The sequence below is a fragment of the Centruroides vittatus genome, unplaced genomic scaffold (assembly GCF_030686945.1).
Source record: "Centruroides vittatus isolate TY-2023 unplaced genomic scaffold, ASM3068694v2 contig_549, whole genome shotgun sequence".
NCBI classification, from domain to species: Eukaryota; Metazoa; Arthropoda; class Arachnida; order Scorpiones; family Buthidae; genus Centruroides; species Centruroides vittatus.
In genome coordinates this window covers 3,470,843-3,498,601 of record NW_027122325.1, presented here as the reverse complement: position 1 = coordinate 3,498,601, position 27,759 = coordinate 3,470,843, and the positions used below count along the sequence as shown (strand labels likewise).

The following is a 27,759-nucleotide window of genomic DNA, read 5'->3' as shown; positions in this document are numbered from 1 at the left end:
CAAAAAAGTGAAATAAAAAATATTTCGTGAAAAATTCGTAAGAATCATTTTCATTTTCATGATCATTTTCATTTTCAGGTTAAACTAAGAACACGATGACAAGTAACATCATGTTTAGGTCGATTTATATACTACATTTGTTTTTGAATATTTTTAAAAGCATTTTCCACTCCATGCGCAAGGTTTTCAACATGACCACTATTGATTGGTAGACCCATATGAGATTGAGGATGGTGAGGAATAAAGCTCAAAATTCCAAGAAAATGTCCTGGAAGACCTGGAACGCAAACTCGGATTCATGAGAGAGTGGAGCACGCGTCTTGGTTGCCTTAGTTATTTAATGATTCTTTAAATATGTCCTAATTAGTATTTGAATCAACTAAAACTATTTATATTATTATGGATGTTTTTATAAAAATACGGAAAAGTATTTTTTTGACAAATTTATGTTACTGACAAGTTTGTACAGTACGTATTCTATATTATATAAATTTATATGCATATATTGTGTACTTTATAAACTCTAAATATGTATCTTTAGGTGATACTTGAACATTTTTCCTTTATTTTGACCGTTTTCGCCTTGCAAGCTCTAAGAGAGCTTTTTCTATGTCCATTACGGGTCCGTCCGGCCCACAAGGAAGCAGTCGGATGAAGAAGAATAATGCTTGACATATCCAAAACAGACAAATAGACCGCTGATGAAAAATTCTTGGATTTGCTCATCTGGGTTCGATCCTATGTTTCCCAGAGCGGAAGACAAGTGACCGTTAAATTTGACTTTGCTATGTATCATTCTGGAAGTGGATCATATTTTCGTTAGGACAGCCTGAATTCTAATTTCTCTTCGATCAGATTTTTCTCTCTTCTCTTTTTCTAGGACTACAGAAAGAAACTATGTAATGAAAAATACTTTTTCTTCGTTTTCTTCATTAAAGATGCATTTCATCATATTAATTAATATCGATATTCATTTTTCAGGAACAAATTTAAAAAGATTTTTCTAGAAAGTTCTACATCATCTTTTTTTATTTATTGCAAAATGGTTCGGAAATTTGTCGTTTTTCGTGACATCGCAAAAACTTTATTAATATAAATTACCGTGTGATAATTAGGAATGGTTATAAATGACACGACTTGTTGACTGTTCGTGTGCCGCTATGATTTCTTTAATTAAAACTTATCAGACTAGATGAAGAGGAAAAAATTTCTCTGTTGGTTTTAAGTCATCTCCAAAGGTAATTATTATTATATTGATCAATTAAAAAATAGAATAAAGTAGCATCAGAGTGTTATCAAAAGAATCAAATTTTAGAAATAATATTTACTTAAATTAACTGGATAAATTTTTAAAGTTTATTATTATTTTTTTAAGATATATATAAAACATATCATTAATCGAAATGTCTATTTAATGTTTTTAATTATTGTACAATATAGTGCAATGATTAAACTACATTACCCTGTATACAGTGTATAATACAATACAGAATACAGTATATATTGTAGTAGAACTTTATTGCAATCTTAGCAGAATAAGTTACATTAATTTCTAATAGTCTAGATTTATTGTTCTATTGTATATTGCAAAAATTATTTTCATACATCACTCTATTTATGTATAGATCTAAATAATATAAAATTCTTGTTACTTCAGATAAATTAAATATATGTGTCATATGTGTGAATAATACAAGTTGAAAAATACGTTATTGTAAGTTACTGCATGCTGTACATACGTTGTCTAGTTAAAACAGTTTCTAAAAATTAAGCTTACGTTTCGTATTAACTCTTACTTTTAAATACATGTATTTTAAAAATATTAATTTTTATTTACTTCATGATTTAATATTAAGTTTTTTTTTTCATTTATTTATTTGTAAACTGAATTTCAATAATAATTCAGTTTGTAAATAAAGAGTGATATTTGTTAACAGATAAAATCACTGCACTAACAATTAAAGAAATAATATTAAAAAATTATAAGAATTAATTTTTACATAAAATTTTCTAAAAAGTAAATCTATAATTGATCAACCCAACTTGAGACTCCAGCTAATTCAATCTTACAACAGACTCTCCGAAATTTAAACCTTCCATCCTTTACAAACAACCCAGATGATTTATGGACACAAACAAAAAGTTGGATTTTAACTGGAGTACAACAATGCACCGCACAACATCGGTCACAGAAAAAGAAACATTGGATGACAAATGGTACCCTTGAATTAATAGACGAAAGGAAAAAATTAACTTCAGCAATCGTTGCAGATGAAAAGAAGAAAGAGTTAGACAAAAAAATCAAAAAGGCTTGTAAGAAAGACAAAAATGATTATATCGACAGTATATGCAATGAAATTAAAGTCCATGCAAATAATAATCAGACTCGTGAACTATACGATAAAGTTAGATTTCTAGCAAGAGAGTTCAAACCACGCACACAAATAATTAAAAATGGTGAAAATGAAATCATAACCGATGCGGAAGGGATTGCGGATGTCATGCATGGACAGGGGAATTTGAACCATCTATTCTTAAATCAGAGGTAGAAAAAGCCATAAATGCATTAAGAAATCACAAAACTCCGGGACCTGACAACATAAGCACCGAAATTTTAAAAGCAATGGGAGAACTGGGTGTTGACATATTTCATAAAACCTGCTCCTTAATTTGGAAAACTGAGAGATGGCCAGAGAAATAATGTAAATCAATATACGCAATCAAAATGTGTAAAATGGCACCAACTGTGGCCCGCTCTCCAGAATATGGGAATCCCGCGCCATCTGATTTCGATGATCAGAAACTTATATGAGAATAACGCTGCAAGAGTAAGAGTTAACAAAACTATGTCTAATATACAGTAGAGAGTCGAAAATCGGAATCAATTGGGGACTGGGGTTGTTCCGATTAGTCATTTGTTCCGATTACCCATTATGTACGAAAAAATACATTAACCTGTCCTATGTTCAAATTTTTCTTCGTTGCGTGTCTCTTCGTGTTGAATTTTCGTCGATTTTAAGCCTAACGAAAATTTTTATAATAATAATCGAGGCTATCGTATCGTTAAAAATTATTTCTGCATTTTGTACAAACAAAATAAATATATTGAAGAATATAAAAACATGAAAATTATACTTTAGAAGTAAATTTAGTATCAAAAACGTTCGATTCAGCACAACACAGTCCGACTGAAAATCGTGCCAATTACCAGCGATTCCGATTACCAGTGTTCCGATTAACGACGCTCTACTGTATTTACGTCTGACGCTGTTGTAAAACAAGGATGTATTCTTTCCCCTTTACTCTTTAATGCTTATTCTGAAATAATCATGAGAAGGGTATTAGACAACTGGGACCGAGGCATTTCCATCGGAGGCTGTAAAGTTAACAACCTGAAATACGCTGACAATACACTTATTATAGCATCCAGTGAATCAGAACTTGAATATATTATAAAACTTCTTGGAACTGAGAGCAGGGAAAATGGTTTGTTGATTAATGGAAGTAAAACGAAAGTTATAATAATTGATCGTTCCTTGACAGAGACTAAAGAAATTGAAGGCTATAAGGTGGTGAATGAATTTGTTTACCTTGGATCACTTCTTACGAATAAAGGAGAATGCGATAATGAAATTAAACGCAGAATTTGCCTCGCTCGCAATGCAAACTTTAAATTATTTAGAATTCGGGAAGATTCTGCAATCACTATTTTTAATAAACTAAAGCTGATAAGAACGCTTATTTTTCCAATTGCCACTTATGCCTCAGAAACCTGAACCATAAATGCACTTCTCGGAAGAAACTTGATTCCTTTGAAACATGGACATATAGAATGCTGAGAATCTCTTGGACACAGCGGCGGACTAAGGCTAAAGCGGGCCCTAGGCAACATTGTAATCCGGGCCTATTTTTCAGTCATGACACATACTTTGCGTTTGGTAGTTTGGTTTTAAAGCATATAGTATGTAGTACTATTTAATTATCGGATTCCAAGAAAAAAAAGGAAAAAAATAATATACATGTACAAAAATTAAATAAACATAATTTATTAAAACAAACAATAATACTGAAACAAACATACCCAGATTGATTAGTTATATTGCCTTTTTTCTCACTTTTAATTCTGCAAACTCGTCAATTAGTTTGTCATAATTAATAGAGTTATTAAATAACTCTTTTTCTATATAAAGTAATGATAAATTATTTAGGCCTAATTTTTGTTGGCCTAACGTGGATCTTAAAAAATTTTTTATTCTGGCCATTACTGAGAATGATCTTTCACCGCTTGCATTGCTTATTGGAAGGGTTAAATAAATTCTCAGAATTATGTTTAAATTAGGGAATGTTGAAATAATATTATTTTCCTGAATAAATGACCACATGGATACAGGCGAAATAATATTTTCTTTACTTATAAAAGTCTTAAATTGTAATACTTCATTTTTCAGTTCTGCTAGGTTTAAATCTTGTTCATAACATTTTAATTCCTCTATTGAAGTCACTAACATCACTATCATGAAAAATTGTTTTGAATTTATTGTTAATAGTTTTATATCCCTCAGATCTTTTTTTAATGTTGCTAATTAAAGAATCGCATACAACAAAAAAAATATTAACTTTAAAATGTTCTTTGCCACTGAATCTTATTTCATGTTCTGGAATTTCATCATGAAATAGTTTTCGTATTTTCTGCCGTTTGTTATCATTAGTATATGCAATATCTTTAACTTTTTCTGCTTCTTTTTCTAAATTGTCAAAATCATCTCTAACAGTTTGTATGAAATCTATCAATGAATCATATATTAAAACTGCTGTATTTAGGGATTCGTCTTTTTGTTGAAGAGTCTTGTTTGAAGCATCTATTCTCTCTAAAATCTTTTCCCATATAGTAAGTAACAGTACATACTCAAATGTATCAAGTTTTTTATGTAAATCGGCAGCTTCGGACCTTGTTAATGGTTTTTCATCTATGTTTGAGGAAAAATGACGTAAACAATGTTTAATTTCTTCATAATTTTCCTTTAAGGATTTCACAGCATCGGAACGAGCAGACCACCTGGTGTCACAAATAGGTTTAATACTCAAGTGTTTGCTCTTACAAAATTTTTGTAATGCATTCCACCTATGTGTAGAACTTGAAAAAAAAATACGTACAATTCCTGAACGATATTGAAAAAAGTGGTCATTTCCATGCAACTTTCGGCAGCAGCGTTTCCAATTAAATTTAATGAATGATTTGCGCATGGTATAAAATGGGCAGAAAAAATATGTTGTTTTATTCTGGATTGGAGTCCCTTATATTTACCTGACATATTAAACGCATTATCATAACTCTGTCCCCGACAGTTAGTGATGTCTAAATCTATATTATTTAAAAATTCTAAAATAACTTTCTCCAACTTTTCACCCGTATGAGAAAATATAGGTAGAAATCCCAAAAATCTTTCTTTTATACCACTTGGAAGAACATAGCAAATAATGACGGTCAGCTGATCTACGTGAGATATATCAGGTGTTGAATCAATAATTAGAGAGTAAAATTTGGCTTCCTTTATTTCGTTCACTATTGTGAGTTGTAAATCTTTCGATATAATAGAAATAAATTCATCACATATTGTAGACGACAAATAGTTTATAGTACCGGTGCCGCAGTTTGCATATTTTTTCATGTGTTCCCGCAAAAATGGATCGAACTCGGATAAATATTCCAAAGCACCTATATAATTACCATTATTTTCACTAAAAAACACTTCATTTTTACCACGAAACGCTAAAGAGTATGAAGAAATAAATTTGATTGTCGCTACCACACGTTTAAGTACTTCCCTCCAATATTTTTTTTCATTTATAATTTGTTTTTCCAGTTCAGTGTCAATGCGTCCGGTAATTTTAGATCTTGTTATAAAAATTAAAATGGAGTTAATGTGGTCACTGGAGTTTTCATGCTCTGACAATTTTTTATGTACATTTTTCCAATCATTCGTCCCTTTTGTCATTAGCGTTGTTTGCTTGGAAAATAATTTACAGACGTAACAGTACAATAAGTTGTTGGTTTCAGTAAAAGCCAACCAATCTTTTTTAACTTTTTTCCCGCTATTAATAGTTCTGAAGAAGGAGGCAATAGTTAATTTTCTTGTGATTTGTTTTGACCCTTCGTTGCATCGAATAGAAGATGATTCCGAAGATCCATTTATTGATTTTGGTGGATTTTTTATATAATACTCTCGCATGGCGTCTGTTAAGTATTCTGGCCATAATGCAATATCGTTTACAAAACTCTTAGTTTCATCATTACTTTGAGATGATTTTAAATTTATATTTTCTCCTTTTGTTTCATCTTCACAAACGGAATTGCTTGGTTTCTCCTGCTGGTCTTTTTGCAGAATAGTTTCGGACACAAATGATGTTTCTGGAGTTTGAGCAGGTGAAATTTGTGAAAATGATGACGATTGTTGTAATTGTTCTCCATCTACAGTTAAAAATTTGTCCAACGATCTTTTCATTTGTTTTGCCACTTTATCTCGATCTGCTTTTCGTTTTCTTTTTTCACTTCCACTTAAATGTTTATAGGAACTCATTTTAAAGACCACGTACTAAAAAGAAAGAAGAAAATGATCTTCAATTAAATTTATTTTTACTCAATATCACAATCACAAACAAAATCACAATTTGTGGTATTTTATATTATATATTATTTTAATTAAATAATGTAATACTTTTATAAAAACTTACATTTTTATTTTAGGAATTCCAGAAAGTATTAACTGTAAATCTAAAACAATCTATTTGCAATCAAGTCTAGGTACTTAAGTCTTAATTGCACAATTTTCAATCACAACTCACATAAGATGCAATACGTTCAGGAGACACTGATTTTAAATAGCTACGTTTGACTTTTTAAACACGTGCATAGTAAAGGCTCGATAGGCGCGAGGCTCGATCGTATTTACACACATCGACACTCGCGGGCGTGGATGCATAAGCACGGGAACGCTCGTCCACACTTGTCGACTTTATCAATCAACGATTCGGCATAATTTGGATACGTTTCAGCAATAATTATGAATATCACGTTTTTCTGTTAAATAAAAGTAAAAATTAATTATAAAAATTAAAAAATTAAAAACCTAATTTTCGGGCCCCAAAAATTACGGGCCCTAGGCACGTGCCTAGGTTGCCTAGGCCTTAGTCCGCCCCTGCTTGGACAGAACACCGAACAAATTGCTCCATCCTAAATCAACTGAAAATCACAACACGCCTTACCACCAGCGCCGGATTAAGCCTCTAGCGGGCCCTAGACAAAATTTAAATTGGGGCCCCATTTAAATAAGTTGCTTCTAAACAAATCTTATATAATGTGACATAGCATGGGTGACACCCGGTGCGGATATCGTGGTGTCACCCAAGTCACACCGTAGTGTCACCCTTTTTAACTCTTTTATAAAACACTATTGAATTGTAATATCTTCGCACTCGAGCAACTTGAACGCTATATCGAATATGCGATGTCGCGACGTATAGGTGTAGATTTAGAAAATAAATCATAACCATACGTCAGTACTACCACGAGAGGCGGCCCTAGAAATATTTGTAGATGGTGCGAAAGATCTCGTGGCGTACATTACTTCTGACGCACGGGTGGCTGTTGACCTTTTTTTTAGGTAATGGCTAGTCGAGCGGAGCTTAGTAGGAATTGTTAAATACAGCCTTTTCTGTCCTATCGAATTTCTTAAATAATTTTTAACTCGTTTTGAAACAGAGAAATCTTCTGCACTGAAGCCGGGCCCCTCCGAATTACGGGCCCTAGACATTTGTCTACTTTGCCTATTCGATAAACCGGCCCTGCTTACCACTAAATATATCAATACTACCTTCGCTTCTTGAGACATATTTCCAGACGCAAAAATGGATTTGAGAAACAATTTCTAGAAGGGAAGATCAATGGCAAACGCCCTAGAGCAGATGTCGGATTAGGTGGGCAGGCCAAGTAATAATGATTACAGGACATACAATGTATGGAGCCGTCCATATGGCACAACACCGTGAGCAGTGGAAAGATACAATTAAAGCCGTCAATTCGTAATATCGAAAAGCCAATCTTCACTACAAACGATTTCGAATTTGTATGTTCGAAATGTTCTGAACGATTCGAAATTTAAAGTAAAACTGAATTTATGACATACAATGCATTAATTGTTGTTTATTAAAATCAATTTGGTTACTCTTTACCAATAAAAACTTGACTCTGAAAAGAGCCGTTTGGTTACTAGATTACAGTAATCTAGCAATTCCATTTCCGGTTTCGGGGATGTTCATAAGATTACCGACTTCCTATTGTCTTTCTGTTGCGACTACCCCTTCTACGAGATCTTCCGCTTCGTCCCTTTCTCCTCTTAGATCTTCCTCTTCCTTTACTCCCTCCTATTCTTTTCAATTTTGATCGTCTTCCGATCTTCCTTGTCCTCGATCTCTTCCTAGATGTTCCGTGTTTTCGAGTTCTCTTGCTTCCTGTCTGTTTTCTTGGAATATCGTTTTGTATTTTTCTGCTTGTGTCGTAGAAGACGTGGTGTAAACTCTGAAGCATTTTTCGATCGACAGGAGTCGGTTCCTTCACTTGAGAGGAATCTTTTTCTAACATAGATGGGCTGAGATCGCCTTTTCTTTTTTTAATTTCCCGACGATCGTTCATAGATGATGTTTCTCTTCTTCGGAATCAAAGCAGAATAACAGAATTCGGTGTTTCGAACGATATTAAAAAAAAAAAAAAAAAAAAAAACGATTCTGTTCTACAGCAATGGAATATTTAAATTCAAATTTAAACATGATTACTTAAAAAATTTTTGTTTTTCTTCTTTGAGACAAGAGAGATGTAGTTTCATTAGCATTATTTAAAATGTTTTTCACGATATTTTTTAATATAGTTTCTAAATTTAGTTGAAAAATTTGATTAAGAACTTTGATTTTTTCACTGTTTATACATTAAAAGCATCAAAACTCATCGACATGATGCAATATTCTTACTTCTAATCGATAAAAAATGTTTTTTTCCTAGAACCGTTATGTAACATTGTCTTATTTTCTAAACTCTGAAACAATAGGATCAATTCAAATCAATCAAACACAAGATTTGGCTTCTAACATTAAAACTAAATTTAATACAAAATTTAAGGTGTTTATCCCAAGGACTAAAATCTTTAATTGAAAATCTTATGATAATCCGTAACCGTGTCGTAATTCTTCTTTGTTGCTTAAACACTATGTAGTATAATAAATTCGAATACTTGGCATTCTTTCATCGTTTATTTTAGTTCAGTTGAAAATCTTATATTAAACTTTTAAAAGTTACTTTAAATCAAACAGAACAAGTGTAGCTTAATGTTTTACTAATATACGGGTACAGTAAGCTATATAGGATTAATGGACTAAGGCAACATAACAAATGAGTGATTTGTCAAGGGGAGTGCCACTTGGGAGGACTTTCTAGTGCAAATTGGCCACTATTTAAAAAAGTCCGGAAAATTCCACGAGGCCAGCCATAACCAGCTATCAGTGTTTATTGATTTTTTATCCACTCGGTCACTATTTTACTAATATATGCGTATGTACTGTTAATACATTCATGTGTGTGTATTAATATTTATGATTAATGCATCATCGTTGGATCAGGAATAAATGATTATGACTTTGTTCGTTTGACATGCAACCTTATATCAATTCGACGTCATCCCCAATTGTACAATGTGAAATCAACTAACGTCAAATTTATGCAAAAATGTATATCTCAATCGATTGCATAAACATCATATCTTTATCAAAGATAATAATGAAACCATTATATAGCCGTATCCTAGAAATGAACTTGCCTAAGATGGCTTTCCCCTGTTACTATAGGTTATATTAACAAACTTCAACATTTGCCATTATTTCATTGTTTAAATATTGATCCAAAAGCCCTATTAGGAGTATACATGATAGCAGAAAATGTTTTCAAATTTATTATATTATAAATAAAGATAATTTATTAATAAACTACAATTGTTTACGCCCATTATTATTAATGAGATATTAAATTGTTCTGAAACTTCATATTAAATCAATAATAAAGTTAGTTGTATTATCTAACACCAATATTAATTTGGCTAAAATTTAAAAAAAAAACAAAGAAATTATAGCCAAATTAATATTGGTATTAACACAACTGGCTATCTAAAATTTCAGGTGTGGTTTTAACGATTAACCAAAATCCAACTAATACTGCATTACTTTTGATGTCTAGATTAAAATCAAATACAATATAATATTTTTAATTTATATACGTTCAGTTAAATCATTACTCTGGTATTAATTATCAATAATTATCACTATAAAGCAATTTTCTAAATACATAACATATGTGTACAATTTAAAATATTGTGTTGAACTTTATAGTTTATGAAGATACGGTCTTAGCTATTATTATCGCTTTTACAATATGTTAAACGTTTTTGTCGAATTTATATTTTATATCACATTACAATATACGATCGTCATATTATAACGTATTAAATAACTACTTAATTACAAATAATATTACAAAAATAAATAAGTATATTCATACAGTTACGTTATGTTCACGTAATTGCCATATTTTTCTCTTTATAAGATCCACCGTTGTATTGGACCCATCTCATTTTTCATGTCGATATTTTTGGGAAAGTATTATTCACAGTATAAGATGCATTCGACTCATTCTAATTTTCAGATAAATTTCATGTACAAAACAGGACGTATTATAAGGCGAAAAATGTGGTATATACCGGTATTATCTTTTTCTTTGTATTTTGTATTTATAAAATTTCATTACCACACTTGAAAATAACTTCTACAATAGGGAAAACCAGAGCAGAATGAAACCGCGAGGTAGAACAGAACATCCTCTAGTTTTTGGTCAGTGAATGGTGCAAACTAGCGAGAACTTCAAGAACTCCATAATAGGTCCTACAGCACATGTCTGCAACGTCGAAGTCACTGTGCTGAAACAGCGTTCATCCTTTTTCCAGTAATGTATTGTAATTTTGCTAATTCTTATTCTCATTATAAGTCAAACAACTGGCTCAAGTTATTCAACAAGTCAAAAAAGTGTCATGGCTCTTTCACGAAATCTATCGGAGGTTTGATGAATGAGACTGATGTCAGTAATGGAATGACAATTGTGAAATATACTGAGCAATAGGAACCGATGTTATATTTTCAGTTATTTAATACATATAATTAAATTAAGTTATGAATTAAATAATTATACTTATGTAAACAGACTTTTTTCGAGATTAAACTTATTTGGAATATTCTTTATTGTTTAAATTTTTATAAGCAACGCCACAAAGCATATGGTAGCCAACTCCATTTAACAAATCCCTAGAAATACAACATATATAAAACAAAATAACAAATCAAATTAAGTATCGGTATTATGCGTAATTTTTGATAGTTAAAGTGAAGAACATTTTCCCCTTGAATTAAAGATAATTGATGTCTACAGAAAAGGAATCGTCGTACAAAAACAACTATTATTCCGAGAAAAAGAAAGAAGTTAACATGAAAAGAAAAAAATAAAGGTTCAATAAGACCGTTGAAATTTTTATGAACAAAGAGTTGATCAAAATAACAATCCTTTTTCGTAATTGGGGTAAACGTAGTCTGTGCCGTAGAATATTTCAAATCTTACTTTATTAAATATTATTCATTATCAATTTTATTTTAGGTATTATAATAAACATAAACATGACAATTACTTATCAATTTAATGTGGCTAACTCGAGCTTTTTCGCTTTCGGAAAACTGTTATTAAAATGGAGAGGAAGTGTTTACAAGCTAATTTATAAAGAACTTTTGTTTTACGCTCTGGGTTATGCCATTATCAGCGCCAGTTATCGATTATATATGACAGAAGAACAAAAAAGGTAATAAAACTTTTATGGTTTATGTAATTTAAATATTATTTAAAGCTAAGTTTTATTTTTATTCAATGTAGAATGTTTGAGAGATTAGTGCTTTATTGTAACAAAACGATAGATCTAATTCCGCTCTCTTTTGTACTTGGATTTTACGTAACATGCATTGTCACTAGATGGATGAATCAATTTGTTGCAATACCTTGGCCGGATAGGTAAATAATTTACTTGCATCGTATCTAAAACTTAAAAACTAGAAGTAAATAAATTTTTACGACTTAATTAGAATATTTTATGTATTACAGAACAATGCATTGTGTAGCGATGTACGTCAATGGAACAGATGATCGAGGCAAATTAATTCGTAGGACGTTGATGCGTTACATTAATTTGTGTATAGTTTTACTATATCAGTCCATTAGTGGAGCTGTCAAGAAACGATTTGCATCTACAAAGCAATTGGTCGATGCTGGTTTGTGTTTATATGAACTTGTTTTATTTTATAGGATTATTTATAATACTATTGTTGTCTAATTTTCGTCTCGACTAAATATAAATCTGTAAATTTAATGTGGTTAATATTGCTTTAAATTTATTTAACCTCGTAGAAATGATTATAATTGAACTGCATTTTTACAGCGCTCTGAAATGTTACTATTTACATTTTTTGAAAATTTTTAATTATTTTTCGTCCATTTTTATAATTTTCAATGTTTTAAATTATTTATATGTTCCACTCTAGAAGTACAGCTGTCGTCATTTAAGTCAACTTAAAATTCAGAATAATCTCTCATCAATGAATGAGACAGTCATCAGCTTAAATGGCCTCCTGACCTCACATCAAATCATGTAATAGTTGCTGTTTATCAGTCGTCTAATGATAGTTATCTATTATGAATAGCCTTATTACATATTTAATTATTGAGAAAACTTAATAGTTATTTATATCTACATGATTTTATTATCATTTTTTAAAATAGTATAGGCATTCGATGATCGGATATCGATCCCCAGATGTCATATTGAAACTCTGGAGATCGACTCGGGGCAAGCAACCTAAGGAACTTTTTGGGGATGGTTTATATCGGATATGTCGGGCTTCCTCTCTCGCCATTGTGAACTGGCTTAACTCATTATGAGTATAATTTTTTTTAAAAAACCCTCTTAATGACTATAGGACGAAAAGAATGAAAAATAAAAACAAGCACAGCTATTCATTATATTATTTTAATTTTTAAATTATCTTTTTAACGAAATCTGTTTCTTATATAGAATAGTAAAACAAAGATAGGAATGGCAAACATCTGCGCAAACTAAAACAGTATATAGGAAGAATATACTTGGCACATAGCATGTTTCATACTATTTAATTTTATTTGTTTTATCAGAAGTTATATATTTTATTGTAAACATCCGCAATAATATTTATAATATTCTATATCGTTAATTCTTCATTTCAAAATGACACAAAAAATAAATAAATAAATAATAAAAATTTCGATCAATTAAATAACACAAAATTAGGTGAAAAATATTATTTTCAGCTTTTCATTTTTTCATACATTCAGTAATATTCTTATAATTTATATTTAGTTATAGTAATGTATTATGTAATGTATATTATATGTGTGTTTTTGTTATTATATATTGTCCTCTTGATTCTCTTAGGATGGAAGGAATACAAAAAACAAAAATTACATTTAGTACGTTATTTTATTATCGGGTTTTTTAAAAAAAAATTCATTATAATATACACTTTCTTTCTTCATAAATTATGAATCCATAGTTTATATGTCCATATCACTTTGACTTACGTAAGCATCACCTTTTCAAATAAAATACGGTAAAACTCCAATTATCCGGATTGACCTCAGGCTTTGTTAAAAATCAATAAGCCTGTATGTATATGTACAGTATATACTGCATATGCATGAAAAGTAATTTTTTTTTTAAATATATAGAATAAACCATATTCATTTTTAAGTAATGTTTTCACATTTAATATTTTATTTGCACATAATTATGTAGCCTACTTATGTATATACATAACCGGCGTATTTGGATAGGAAAAAAATAGCTATTTTAAGCAAAAATCTAATTATCCGTGTATTCCTCATATCCGGATGATACGAATTAATTCGAATAATTTAACTTTTTTTGTATAGCTTAGATATTTTGAAACGCATGCCCAAAAAGATGTGCAACCATGCTGAAAGTATTGTAAATAATAAGTTTATTCAGTCCTATTTTTGGTACTAATAATTTTTTTTAATGTTCGCAAAATAAAAAATTCATAGGATTTATGACATCGGAAGAAAGAACGATTTTTGACATAATACCGACTAAAGTAAATAAACATTGGGTACCTCTCATTTGGTTTGTCAACTTACTGCAAACAGCACAGAAAGAAAAGAGAATTGAATCTTCTGCAGCTGTTAAACACATATTAGAAGTAAGTAAACCAACATCATTAATCTGACCTATTATCTCTTTTTTTATTTGTATTTTATAAAATAAACTGTACAATATCTGTATAAACTTTATAAATTAGAGAGTGCATGAACAAATAGGAAGTATACTGCTGCATCACCGGTACAAAATACTGTATACCGCAATGTCTGCAATGTTCAGATCGCTTATAACTTTTCGTATTTTGCAAAAATACAAAAAGTCCGGTGATCTGGCATTTTCGATAAGGATTAACGAACTTTACTACTGTATAGGGTGACTTAGGGTTGACGAATTCATCTTATATATGAGTTTTTAAAATATTACATTGATACGTTATTAGTGATGAAGTGTTAAAGAATTTCATCCGTTAATTATTACAATTTTTCAGGAAGTTAATGAATTGAGATCCAAAACGAGTCTTATGTGGGGATATGATTGGATCAGTATTCCTTTAGTTTATACTCAGGTTATGTATGATAAATTACTTGATTTTTTGAACAGATAACATAAAACATTGATTTTCAAAATACAATTTCAGGTAGTAACTTTGACCAGCCATTTATTTTTCCTCACTTGTTTGATTAGTCGTCAATATCTAGATCCAAATCAAGGATATCCAGGACATGATTTCGATTTATATTTTCCTATATTCACATTTTTTCAATTCTTCTTTTTTATGGGATGGTTAAAAGTAAGTCGATAAAATAAAATGACAAATTTATAAATTATAATTAATTACTCTATTATTAATTTTTATTCATTATTTGGCAACACGTGAGCTTTATTTAGGGATTATTAAATAATAACTATTATAATCCATTTTAAAATTTATTTCTGTTTATTTGAATGATTATTTTATTTATTTTATTTTTTATGTAAAATTTAGCATAAAGTATTATAAAGTTTATAAATAATCTTTTGAACTTTATTTTAATTAAAAAGTGAGATATTTTGCGAAAATGAATTGTAAAAATTCATAGTCGATTTCCAAAAATTGGAAAGTAGCAACTGAACTAAGTAAAACTTAAAGTATTTATAGAAATAACAAAATATATTATTAATGTTAAATTTACATTTTTATTCTATTTTAGTATTTATATTTTAATTAAATTAATATTATTATAACTCCAAACAAAATAAATATGTTTGGTTCTATACACTATGTATAAAATCCCAATAAGTAATATTATAGGAGAGGAGGGTATTATGGAATAGTCGGGAAATATGGAATACCGAGGTTTCGGCTCTGTTTGTTGCTGCTATCACGTGGGAATACCATAAACTACTCAAGAAACACTCCTATGATGCAGTGCAGTGAGAGTTGACCGCTCGTTGTCGTACCACTCGCTACAGAACAAAGTGTGTTTTGTGATTTTCAAGAGTTCTTGCAAGTAAGTTTTCAAACATTTTAACCTACTAGTATACGTGTGACTTGAACATCGATGTTAAACATAATGTACACTAAAAGAATTGTAGTTTGTTATACTGTGGTCATTTTTTAGCTGCCAATGTTTTGTCCATCAGTGTAAAGGTTCATTTTTCAAGATGGCGTGTCGGGTATTATGGAATACTAGGTATTTCATAATACCCGAAGTAAAAGTATAGTATTCCATACAACTGGAAAACGAAGACGCCGAATGTATCTTCTGTAACGGAAAATTCTCCGAAGATCAACGAGGGGAAATTTGGATTCAATGCTTCAGCTGTTCTCTGTGGGCTCACCTTGACTGTACTGGAGCAGAGAAAGAAAATTACAGTATATCTGTGACTTTTGTAAATAGACTCGAAGCAGAAATGACATGCACATAATCTTAAAAATGTGGTTTTTATAGTTATTTTTAACTATGTTTTATGAAGTATAATTAGTTTTTCAATGGTTTAAACCTCCTATTCCATATTACCCGACTATTTCATAATAATCTCCATTTGTGACTTTTTTAAATTAATTTTTTTATAACAAGAAAATAAATAGTATTTTTTTACAAGTGACAGTTCATTACAATTAGTTATAGTGTGTACTCATGATGATTTTGGGGATTTTAATCAAAAAACAGTAAAGTTATTTTTAGAAATGTAAATGGTATTCCATAATACCCTCCTCTCCTCTATTTTTAAAATAAATACGAAATGAACAATGTTATCATGAATATTTCTCTTGAATAATTTAAAATTTTTCTGCCTTTTAGTATGTTGACAACACATCTGCTCGCATTCACAACAGAGGCAATCAGCATTAATATTAACCATTCAAAAGTTTCCAAAAGATTGTTTTAATGAATGTGATTTAGAAATAACCCAAATAATTTCATTCATAATGATAAAATTTCTCAATTTAAAAGATCTGAATGTCATTACTAAATTTATTATTTAAATTTAGCACAATCATTTTATTATTTAAATACTTAGCCAAACGTCGATCAGATTTTATATTATTTGAATTTAGAATACTATATTTAGTTAGACTGTTTAATTTTGGAAAAAATGCAAAATGTTACATAAACATTCAAAGTTATACAATAAAATTCGTGAAAAACTTACAAGATAAATATCAATAAAAATATTTTATTAAAATGAAGAACTCAGTTTGCAAACCAGGTACTGATGCAGTTAATTATTCCATTTTTAGGTAGCCGAACAATTAATTAATCCGCTCGGAGAAGACGATGATGATTTTGAAACAAATTGGATGATTGACAGAAATATTCAGGTATAAATCTAAAGCAATCAATATGTAAATACAGTAAGACCCCGCTTAACGCGGGGAATGCGTTCCTAGACGACAAAGCGCTAAACGAAACAGCGTTAAACGAGGTCATTTTAACATAGAGTAAATAGGGATAGGGGAACACGCGACAAAAAATAAACAAATTTTACTTTAATTTTAAGTTATTTTTATGTTAGTTTGTATAATAATATATGTTAAATAAATAACACATAAACATATGCACATAGAAATGTAAAGTTCATTTTTTGTGACAAAGGTCCTGACTTTTCTGAAATTCTTGTTTTTTTCTGATAAAGTTGTGTAGTTTCATTTGTCGCATTTTTTCTTATTAGTCAATACTTATTAGTAATGTCCAAATATAGGCCTATAAAAAAGTCGCGATAATGAAAGAAATTCTCTTTAAAGTGAAGAAAATGTTAACGTCTTAGCATTTAAAAGAATTAGTATTAATAAATTTCCCAATATTAATTTATAATTTATATATCAGAGTGAGAAATTATATATTTAACAATTAAAAATTCTACTCTTTAAAACAGGTTTCTTACCTTGGCGTTGACATTCTTTGTCGAAAAGTTCCGAAAATAGAAAAAGATATTCACTGGAATAATAGCGAAGAAATCGATTTACCTTACACAGAAGCATCTTTGATTCATAAAATACCTACTTATCGTGGATCCACCATGCACATGGTGTAAGTTGATTTTGTTCTTTACACTTATATAATTCAGATGGAAATTTTTTATTTTATTTTATTTTTTTTTATTCGAGAAATTAAGTGAAGTATACAAATTTCGATTTTGTAGCATCAACAATGCATCATCTGAATGAATAATAAAATTGTTGATTTATAGGCCTACATAAAAATATATCTGAATAAATGTATCAGAACACATACAATCTTTTTTGAAATAATCGTGGGTAATTTATGTTTAAGTACGAAATGATGCGCTTTAATTAATATGTCAGTGAACCAGAGTGATGTATTCATCTCGTCATTCTGGTTCGGTGCATCACGGATCACAGTTGTGCGTAATGAGTAGGGATTGCAATCCAGCAGTGTTTTGAATCCAGCTGGATTTTTGCTGGATTGAAATCATTCCAGCTGGATCCAGCGCGGATCCGGCGTGGATGTATTTTTGGTGCAATAGTGTTATCTGTCTATCTATCTATCCTGCAATTTATGTTTTTTTTAATGAAATAAAACATTTTTTAAAAATACTTAAGAAGCTTTTATTATTTAGACTGGTCACTATAAATCAGTAAAACTTCTTACACATTTAGGTAGTAAACTTAACTTTGGTTCGGTTTAACACTTGAGATAGAGATAATTAACTTTAAATGTTTAGTTAGATTATAATTATAATGTAATCTTTAAGTTAAATACTAGCAAAGGCAATTCTACTGATTAATTTATATTATAATATACTAGCTGACCCGGCAAACGTTGTTTTGCCATATAAATTATTTCTAGGTAATTTCTAGCTGACCCGGCCACACGTTGTTGTGGCTCAAAATGTATCTATTATAAATGTATAACACTTCCCCCGTGGGGGGAATTTCAAAAAATCCCTTCTTAGTGTACATTCTCTTGACGTACCCTATTAAAACGCAATCAAAAACGCATCTAAAATAGTATAATAAAAGCCGAGTTCTTCACAGTAAGCCTTAATCCCGTCACTTTTCCCGCTGGGGAATATCGAAAAATCTCTTTTTAGTGTATATTCTGTTGACGTAACCTATTAAAACGCAATTAAAAACGCAAAAAACCGCATGTAAAATAGTATAATAGAAGCCGAGTTCTTCACGGTAAGCCGTAATCCCGTCCATCTCCTCCCACTAGGGGGAATTTGGACATGTATATTATATAAAAACACGTGCGTATTCGAATGCAACGCTGTGTCAAAATTTCAAAGGAATCGGTAGGAACAAACGAACGTTATATTTTATTTATACTTATATTATACGTATTATACGTTATATTAAATATTTTATTTATATAGATAGATAGAATATGATCTGCTTCAGTCCATTTTCACAGAAAAGCAGAATGCCTCACAGAAAAGCAAACTTAGGTCGTCAGAAGGTAGCGCCATCTGTTGGACATAAAAGCCTTAATCCATATATAAATATATTTTTGAAAGGGGGGAAATGGTGTAGGGGTATGAAAAATAGATAGTAGCCGATTCTCAGACCTACTGAATATGCATATAAAATTTGGTAAAAATCGGTAAAGCCGTTTCGGAGGAGTACGGTAACTAACATTGTGACACGAGAATTTTATATATAAGATTATAATAATGTAAGGACGGATAATCAGTGGCTAAGTGGCTATCAGTCTTACCAGTTTTCATATATAGGCTCTACATATTAGTCTGTAGTTATTTATAAGTATATAAAACTATTTACTGGAAGTAGAATAAGTTAAATAAACTACACCTTTATTAATCCAGCAAAATTTAATAAAATAATAACGTTTTCAATCGTTTTTAACGATCTTCCTCGGTTACAAAAAAATAGAACATTAAATATAGAATATAAAATATAAGATAGAATATAAAATATTAAATATTATATATTATATTCTATATTAAATATAGAATATAAAATGTGTTCGGAATAAATATAAAAATTAACGGAAAACGTCCAAACGGACAAAATATAGATAAATAAATAAAATAAATAGCGGAAAAAATATATACAGGGTGTTTTTTTTAAACTGACGGTACTCAGAAACATCTGTAGAGCAATCTAACAGCCGGACTGTCGCCAAATTTGGGAGAGTGACTAAGGACGACATGGAAAAGAGATTCCGCGAAGAAAAAAGTAATACCTAAATTCGCCGGTAGAGGAAAATTTGGCGCTGTTGTAGCGAAAAAGTTACCAGCACTTCACTGAAGAAAGGGTCATCAGTCGCTTTTTTCCACTTGCATGGCCGCCTCGCTCTCCGGATCTAACCCCATGTTACTTTTTCCTGTGGGGTTACTTAAAGTCCAAGGTCTATCTTGGTAGTGTCCCAAACTTGATGACTTTGAAGGACAACATTTCTCGAACTGTGATGAACATTCCTGCGGACATGTTACGTTCGGCCATAGAGAACACGGTGTTCAGGATGCAATGCTTTTTCCAGCAGGACGGTGATCACATTGAAGAAGGGAGAAGGTTATTTGCTGATTAATTAAACCTTTGTTATTACACTGAAACCTCTGTCTGATTATTCATTCGTGTGTTTGTTAATTGCAGCTGGATTTTATGCAGATTCTTAGCTGTTTCGCTACAACAACGCCAAATCCACCCCTACCGGCAAATTTGGGTACTAATTTTTTCTTCGTGGAATCTCTTTCCCATGTCGTCCTTAGTCACTCTCCCAAATTTGGCGACAGTCCGGCTGTTAGATTGCTCTACAGATGTCTCTGAGTACCGTCAGTTTAAAAAAAAAAACACCCTGTACAGTAATACCTCGACTTACGCTACCCCGACTTACGCGAACCCGGAGTTAGGCGATTTTCAAATCTCGACGATTCGTCTTTTGTTTGAGCGCCACGCAACCCTTGATTACTCACTCCCACCAAACTATTGTTCAGCTTACAGGTTCGGAGGTGTCGCGCGGAATCGACGCATAGATACAATTTATTTTGTCTTATTTATTTCTGTGTTTGTTATATCTACGGAGAATTGAGACTCTACTGTGTCATCCAAACGAAGTAGAACTGATTCTTCTGTATCAAACAAGAAAAGAAAAACTCCATCTTTAATAATGTTAACTTTACATTCCAAAGACTTTGATACAAAAATGAAATTTTGTAAATTGGCAAAACTTGATCCTTTAGACCCAGTTCAATCAGATGATCGAATGACGGTTGGAAACTTGACAGAAAGCCTCAGTTTAATTAAAAAGAGGTTACAAATTTTAGAAAATATAGACTCCAACGAAGAGCGTATTTCTTCTACAAAACAAGAAATAAAAAAATTATTAGCATGCTACGAGGAAATTTTGCGGGAGAAAAAAAATCTTTGAGCCGTCAGACGAATTTGTTAGATTTTAGGAAGCCTTCTATAACAAAATAACTTCGATTTACGATTTTAATAATATAATTTGTTATACATATGTATTATCTAAGATTTTATTAAACATTTTTTTCTAAATTATTGTTTTCTTTAGTCTCCGGCCCCAATTAAAAATAATTTGTATGTATTTATATGCGAAGTTATACCCCGACTTACGCAAATTCGACTTACGCGGTTATCGCTCGGTCCCACCTATCGCGTGAGTTCGGGGTATTACTGTATATAAGATATAACAACGAAACCAGAATTGTCCGTTAATAACATTAATTAATGTGAAAGGATCTCCACATGGTAGACAATGAGTCCGCATCTCTATGGTTTATACAACCAGTTGTCATGTGCGCCTTGCAGATTTCCAATCTCTCAAGATGTTTGACCGTTTGCCTATTCGTCGTCGTTTTTATAATTGCCGCTCGATCCCATTGGACGTTAACATTCTTCTGTCTTGCGTATGATGTCAGCGCAGTGTTGTCAAGGTTCTTACTGATTGCATATTTGTGCTCTTGAGCCTTTGTTTTAAACTGCGCATCGTTGCACCCACATAAACAAGCTTGGAATTGAAACGTTGGTTGTGTAAAGGCACCGAATATATACCCGTTGTTGAATTCCGATCTTCTTTCTTTTTATCGTTTCTTAAAAGTTTGAAAACAGTGGGATTACGTCGGTATACAATACGAAAATTATCAGACCTGGCGGTACATCTATGTATCTTGTTTAAAAAAAATGGGATGTAATTAAGCACTATTCTTTTTATATTTATTCGAAACACATTTTATGTTCTATAATTAATGTTGTATTTCTTTTGTAACTGAGGAAGATCGTTAAAAGCGATTGAATACGTTATTATTTTATTAAATTTTGCTGGATTGATTAAGGTATAGTTTATTTATAAGTAATTTAATTATTAGTGTTAGTAAAGTAGTGAGTAAGTAATTAGTAGCAGTCTAATAGTTAGCAAAGCGGCAACGCGACAACGTAGACTTTTGCGCGATTATTTAGAAAGTTAATTGAGTATTTGCGGATCCGCAGCGCTGGATCCAGCAGGCCGAAGAATGCGCTGGATCCAGCTGGATTGCTGGATGAGGGATCCAGCAATTGCAATCCCTAGTAATGAGCAAAAGTAGCGTCATGATAAAAATCGCTGTAAACAGGTGCTTCACTGGTAAATTTATAATTTTATCTGAACACATACGAGAAATTCCTACATATTTTATATACATAAGTATTACCGTATTTTACGAACTATAAGACGCTACAGACTATAAGACGCACCTTAAATTTTATAGGTATTTTTTATTTTTAAATTGCTTAAGACGCTACGGACTATAAGACGCACCTAAATTTTGGAGGCAATTTTTCGAAGAAAAAAGTGCGTCTTATAGTCCGTAAAATACGGTAACAGTGTTTGGATTTTCATCAGCCAATATATTTCATAAAATGCTGTACAACTATTTTTATTTATTTGTAAAAATATCAATAGAAATAGAGGATATAGGAAGTACTATTTCCTTATCCGGTAAATACTGTAATGTCTTTTTACAGTATGAAAAATATAAATATTATTTCCTATTCTTAGAAGAAACGTTGAATTAAAATTTACTCAATAATTTGAGTAAATTAAACTTTAAATTTTTTTATAACTCTTTCCACCCTGTGGGCACTAAGAGGGCCTCTTATAGCAAGCCCATTATGGGTTCAGCCAGGCCCACAATGGGGCGGCCGGGTGGTGAGGGACGGGGACCGACATATCCGGACGGACCACCTCCCGAAAAATTCCTGGGGATTTTTCGACCCGGGTCCCTCAGGGCGGCAGGCTGATAACCTTGACCGCTCGGCCATCCGGCATCAGTAAATTAAACTGTTATTAGTCTCTATAAAAGTATACTTTTTGATTTCATTTTTCCTCCGAGTTTTCTTTGTACATTAAGCAAATAGAAATTTAATTAATAAAAAATTGTCATAGTTGAGAAAAATAGAGAGAGTTCAGAAAGACTTGTCAATGTTTTAGAATTTATTATTTTTAGGGTATTAATAGGAAGTTGAAAGTCCTAGAAAGGGGCGACCGTACATTGGGACACTTAGGAAACGTGTCCTCCCTTTGCCCTTTTCTTAATTCCCAAGAAAGCTCTGAGATTTCATTTTATTTTTAAATTAGTATATATTTAAGGGAATAAAACAACCTTATTTTGCTTTGTTGTTTTTTCTTTTAAAGAATTAATTAGATTATGGTCTAGCACCAAATCAAATTTTTCTTTTTTTCCTGCTTGTTAAAATAGTATCGTAATTATTCATATTTGATTTATTAAAAAGTTATCTGTAAGATATTATATTATTTCAATGCAAAACCCCTTTTACCAAATAAACTTTTTTGATTTGCTCTTTTGATATTTAATTTCTATATTTGAGAAATTTTATTACAGTTTATGGAATAAAATACCGGAATAAAAGTTCGTAAGAAGATCAAAACTATAATGTAGCAGTAAAAATGAATAACATTTTAATCTTGTCTTTTGATTACTGTTAAAAGATAAAAATTTTTAAAATAATCTCTTCTAAATTATCAACTTTTTGTGATTGGCTGTATATTGAATAGTTTGGGTCTGGAAGGATATATAGTTTTGTATATTATATATATATATATATATATATATATATATATATATATTATATACAAAACTATATATCTAATATATATATATATATATAACTATATATAGAAAACTGTCATCTGAGAAATGTTATAGGTGATACTGATTTAACAAGAATTAAAAACTTGCATTAATTTATTTACTTTTCAGAATACCAAACCAAGAACAAACTTTTGTATTTGGACAATATTTAAACCAAGTTTCTTTTTGTGAAAGTTTTTTAACTTGCCTTTCTCAATGTTTTTGCTGTAGATCTATTTGCCACAAAATATGGAATAGCAGGTATTTTCTTGTTATTTTTGAATCTAACTTTTTCTCGATAGTTTACGCATTAAACGTTTGTTTATTTCAGATTAATTAATTTAAAGCCTTCGAAGACATCATTGCCCGTTGACCAAAATGTTCGATTGAATAAAAAACATACTCGAACATTAGGGTCAAAATCGTCACTCTTTGAGCATCGATATTTAGGATACTTAAACAGGTAAAATACACATAATTAATTAACATTATATTTTGATGATAAAACGTATATATTATTGCAGAGATGAAAGAAGAAATAGTTCATTCAAACGTTTGAGCTACGATTATACTCCTGGTGAAGGTTATGTTTGTGGACCAAGCAATTTACCATACAGGTCTTGTAGACCATCTATTGATAGAACTGCGTTACAACAACGGTAAAAACAGTTTAGTATATTTTGTTTAACTTATGTATGGCACAATATACATTAAATGATTATTTTGATTTATCAGCATGTCAATAACGGATCACAACTGCATAATAGAAGAAGATATCGTTCCATATTTAGAAAATAAAGAAGATGAAATAGATTTAGAAGAAGTAAAATAGTTTTTCCAATTTTATAAAATTCAAATTTATACAGGACAAGGAAAATATTGGTTAATGATATATTATCTATTATTAATAGCGAAAATAATGATATAAAAATATTCCAAATTATTATTTAGGATACGCTAGTAATTCATTATAACAATAAAATATTTTTTTCTCTAGTATTTTGAAAATGTAAATAAAAGTTTTTGTTTGTTAAAAATTACAGCAGTGAATAGATATATAAAAATTAATTTCAATAAATTTATATTGCTAAATGAATCTAATTTATTTAATATTTTTTTAATCAAAATACGTATAAAAATCTATTGAAAATATTTCAGGCTATTTATTACAAAGGATAACTTAATTAATAACAAAAATATATTTCTATCCCAATCACGTTGACAATGTTTTATTAAAGTCAGCGTATCTTATGGGAATTGTAATTATAAGGAGTTAACTTCTTTTTTATCAAGTTACTCTATAATAGTTCATAGCAGTGGCGTAGCTAGGATTCTCCGGGCCCGGTGCGGAACCAGATTTGTGGGTCCCCGAACAAATTTTTCGGGTCTTTTTTTCGTGATTTTGGGGCCCCCATGGGCCTATCGTTTTCCAGGGGCCCGGTACGGACCGCACCTACCGCACCCCCCTAGCTACGCCACTGATTCATAGGGATTTTACGAAAATTTTAGTAGATAGATCTATCTACTAGCAAGTTAAAGTAGACCAGTGGCGTGCCGTGACATTTGATGATAGGGAAGCTGTTTCTGTAAGAAGCCGATTTCCAGGGGCAATCAGTTAATTGCGCGTCAGTGATGGCCTAGGGTCCATTCGTACGTGCGTGGTGGCGAAAGAAACATATCTGACAAAAACCGACAAAAAAGAAACATAAAATAAACATACACTGTGTACAAAATAATTTGCTTTAGGACAATCAGCCGTTCGGACATCCTGGGCGTCAATGTGGTTCTTTGATGGTCGATCGAAGGTGGCCCCGGACAGTGGCGTTGACAAGTCTGTAGGGCACGGGGAGACTTTTTCTGTTGGCGTCGGGGACACGGTCTAAGTCCGAAGTGGCACGGGTTACAGGTTGGCACAATAGACGAGAAATTGTACTTTTTCTTTTTTTTTTTCTTTTTTGCGCGTTGACACACGGCGTTTTGGTTATTCGGAACGTTAACCGAAGTGCCAGGTGTCCTCGATTGTCGGAGATTATATCAATCTCAGTTCTTTCTTTCGTCCATTTGATTGGTCATTCTCCCTCAATCACGCTTCCCGAGTGGTTGGTCCCTGGTTACTAAACGTAACGAGACTCTTACCTGGAGCGCGAGAAAAGTCGAAATCGAAGACGAATTCGATCTTCCACCGATCATAGGACGACTTCCTTCCGCGATTTATGGTTTCTGCCTGGCAGTTTGATATAAACAATGGGTGTCCGACTACAAACGACTTTTACCTATGTTTTTTTAAACTAATAAATTTTTCTCTAAAATAACCGTTTTTTCGCGTCTTTCGTGACGGGTCAGACCTGTCCGGAACCTCACATTTCCATAAGTTTTAAACAAATATTGGAAATGACAAAAATAAACAATTTATGTATTTTAGTTTTAAAATACAAATAATACATACATAATACAAATTGATACGATACAAACAATGATAGAAAAACTTGTTTTATTAATTTTTTATAAACTAACTCTATTCGGCGATTTTTTCCGCAAAGTCGTTAATTACTTTATCATAAAAGTCGCTGGTCGTCGACTCCATTAACGTATTTGAAAGCTCTTTTTCTATCGAAAGCAACGCTAGCGACGACAATTTTTCCTCCAACCGAGTGTTCCTGGCCAATGTATGAATTTGCTTCGTGGTTGAAAAACTGCGCTCGACAGACACACTGGTAGATGGTACCATAAAAATTAATGATATTGAATCAAATAATTCTTTTAGTACGTCTTTGTTCGGATCGACCTTAATTATAATATGTTTTATGTTTAAGAGTTACTTGTCAATATAGTCCGAACACGAATATAAATATTGCGATTCGCTACGTAATTTTGTTAAATCAAAAAATTCCCCATAAAATTTACTTAATTTAAAGAATTAAAATACGCTTGGAAAAATTGTTTTTCATAATATTAAAATTATTAACATCTAAAAGTGATAAAAATTCTAAAGATTTTATGTCTGAAAATCTGTCAATATAATTACAGTATAATTAAAAGAAAATTATAATTAAATATAACTTTGCAAAAAAACGTACATAAAAATAACATTGAATACTCTTTACTTTTTAAATCTTAAACAATTCACTTAGTCAGATAGCTCCCTACCCAGTGGCTAAGGGATAGAATCGTTGGAAGCGTTACACGTGTGTAGCTTCCACCGCTAAACCGGGTGAGCTTGGTGCTCTGTAAAACGCATGCGCCAATGCCCTCTGGCTGCTTTACACCATTCAGTTATTCTCGCCGTGTAAGCTGTCTTGTAAGCGCTTCCATTCTGCCACTGATATTCGAATATACAATAGCAATCTTATCGTTTTTTTTTCACATGTAGTATAGAAATTTGTAATAAGATACATAATGCAGTTATAATAAAATATTAATTTTAATTAATTCAAAGTACGTTAAAATATAAAAATTTATATTTTAGAAACTATAAGGAAAGGTCATTGGAAGCTGGAAGCGGCGCTTCCACCGCTTCCAATGACGGCACGCCACTGATATACAGTATCATTTATCTTTCGTAATCAATTAAAATCCACACATTGGCTGATTACCCTATACCAAATACGATATATTGGATGATTAACAAATATTAATTGCTCTTTTTTGTCCAATAAATGGTCAAAGGAAAAAAGGAAGACCTTATACCAAATTTTATCAATATATTATCCAAACCATTTCTGGTAATAAGGAACTCTCCCCTACAGACATCTTTAATATGGCTCAAGATAGAATTTGATACAAATAGTCTCCATTGATTTATATAGGCTTAGAACTGTACATATTTTGTTTTCCTATTTTATGTTTTACAACATAAAATAAATCATAATGAATTGGATCTTCACTCTTCGATACAAAATCAAAAAGATTACAAAGACGA

General features: G+C 31.2%; 2 protein-coding genes across 3 annotated transcripts; one reads left to right on the top strand and one right to left on the bottom strand.

Annotated features, from left to right (window-relative positions):
* The first annotated feature begins 1,180 nt into the window (after positions 1-1,180).
* On the top strand, positions 1,181-24,705 carry LOC136978640 (bestrophin-3-like). 2 transcript variants are annotated; one of them, XM_067274381.1, is made up of 13 exons: positions 1,183-1,238; positions 1,658-1,714; positions 11,741-11,939; positions 12,011-12,145; positions 12,236-12,402; positions 14,228-14,382; positions 14,770-14,847; positions 14,920-15,072; positions 17,008-17,088; positions 17,643-17,797; positions 23,970-24,303; positions 24,365-24,499; positions 24,576-24,705. In XM_067274381.1, exons 3-11 carry the CDS (start codon positions 11,761-11,763, stop codon positions 24,178-24,180), a joined length of 1,314 nt encoding a protein of 437 aa, XP_067130482.1. In that variant the 5' UTR covers positions 1,183-1,238; positions 1,658-1,714; positions 11,741-11,760; the 3' UTR covers positions 24,181-24,303; positions 24,365-24,499; positions 24,576-24,705. The 2 variants fall into 2 exon arrangements, with proteins under 2 accessions (XP_067130481.1, XP_067130482.1); XM_067274380.1 differs by lacking the exon at positions 1,658-1,714 and having other exon boundaries at positions 1,181-1,238.
* LOC136978607 (zinc finger MYM-type protein 1-like) lies at positions 4,471-6,578 on the bottom strand. The gene is made up of 2 exons (XM_067274347.1): positions 5,306-6,578; positions 4,471-5,159 (listed from the first exon to the last, which is right to left on the bottom strand). The coding sequence occupies exons 1-2, from the start codon at positions 6,576-6,578 to the stop codon at positions 4,471-4,473; spliced, it is 1,962 nt and encodes a 653-aa protein (XP_067130448.1).
* Positions 24,706-27,759: the final 3,054 nt, after the last annotated feature.

Coding starts and splice junctions, on each gene's coding strand:
- LOC136978607 (XM_067274347.1), bottom strand. CDS start 6,578: ATGAGTTCCTATAAACATTTAAGTGGAAGTGAAAAAAGAAAACGAAAA. Junction 5,160..5,305: donor TAATGCGTTTAATATGTCAG/GTAAATATAAGG, acceptor AATATCGTTCAG/GAATTGTACGTATTTTTTTT.
- LOC136978640 (XM_067274380.1), top strand. CDS start 11,761: ATGACAATTACTTATCAATTTAATGTGGCTAACTCGAGCTTTTTCGCT. Junction 12,146..12,235: donor GCAATACCTTGGCCGGATAG/GTAAATAATTTA, acceptor TATGTATTACAG/AACAATGCATTGTGTAGCGA. Junction 12,403..14,227: donor AAAGCAATTGGTCGATGCTG/GTTTGTGTTTAT, acceptor AAAAATTCATAG/GATTTATGACATCGGAAGAA.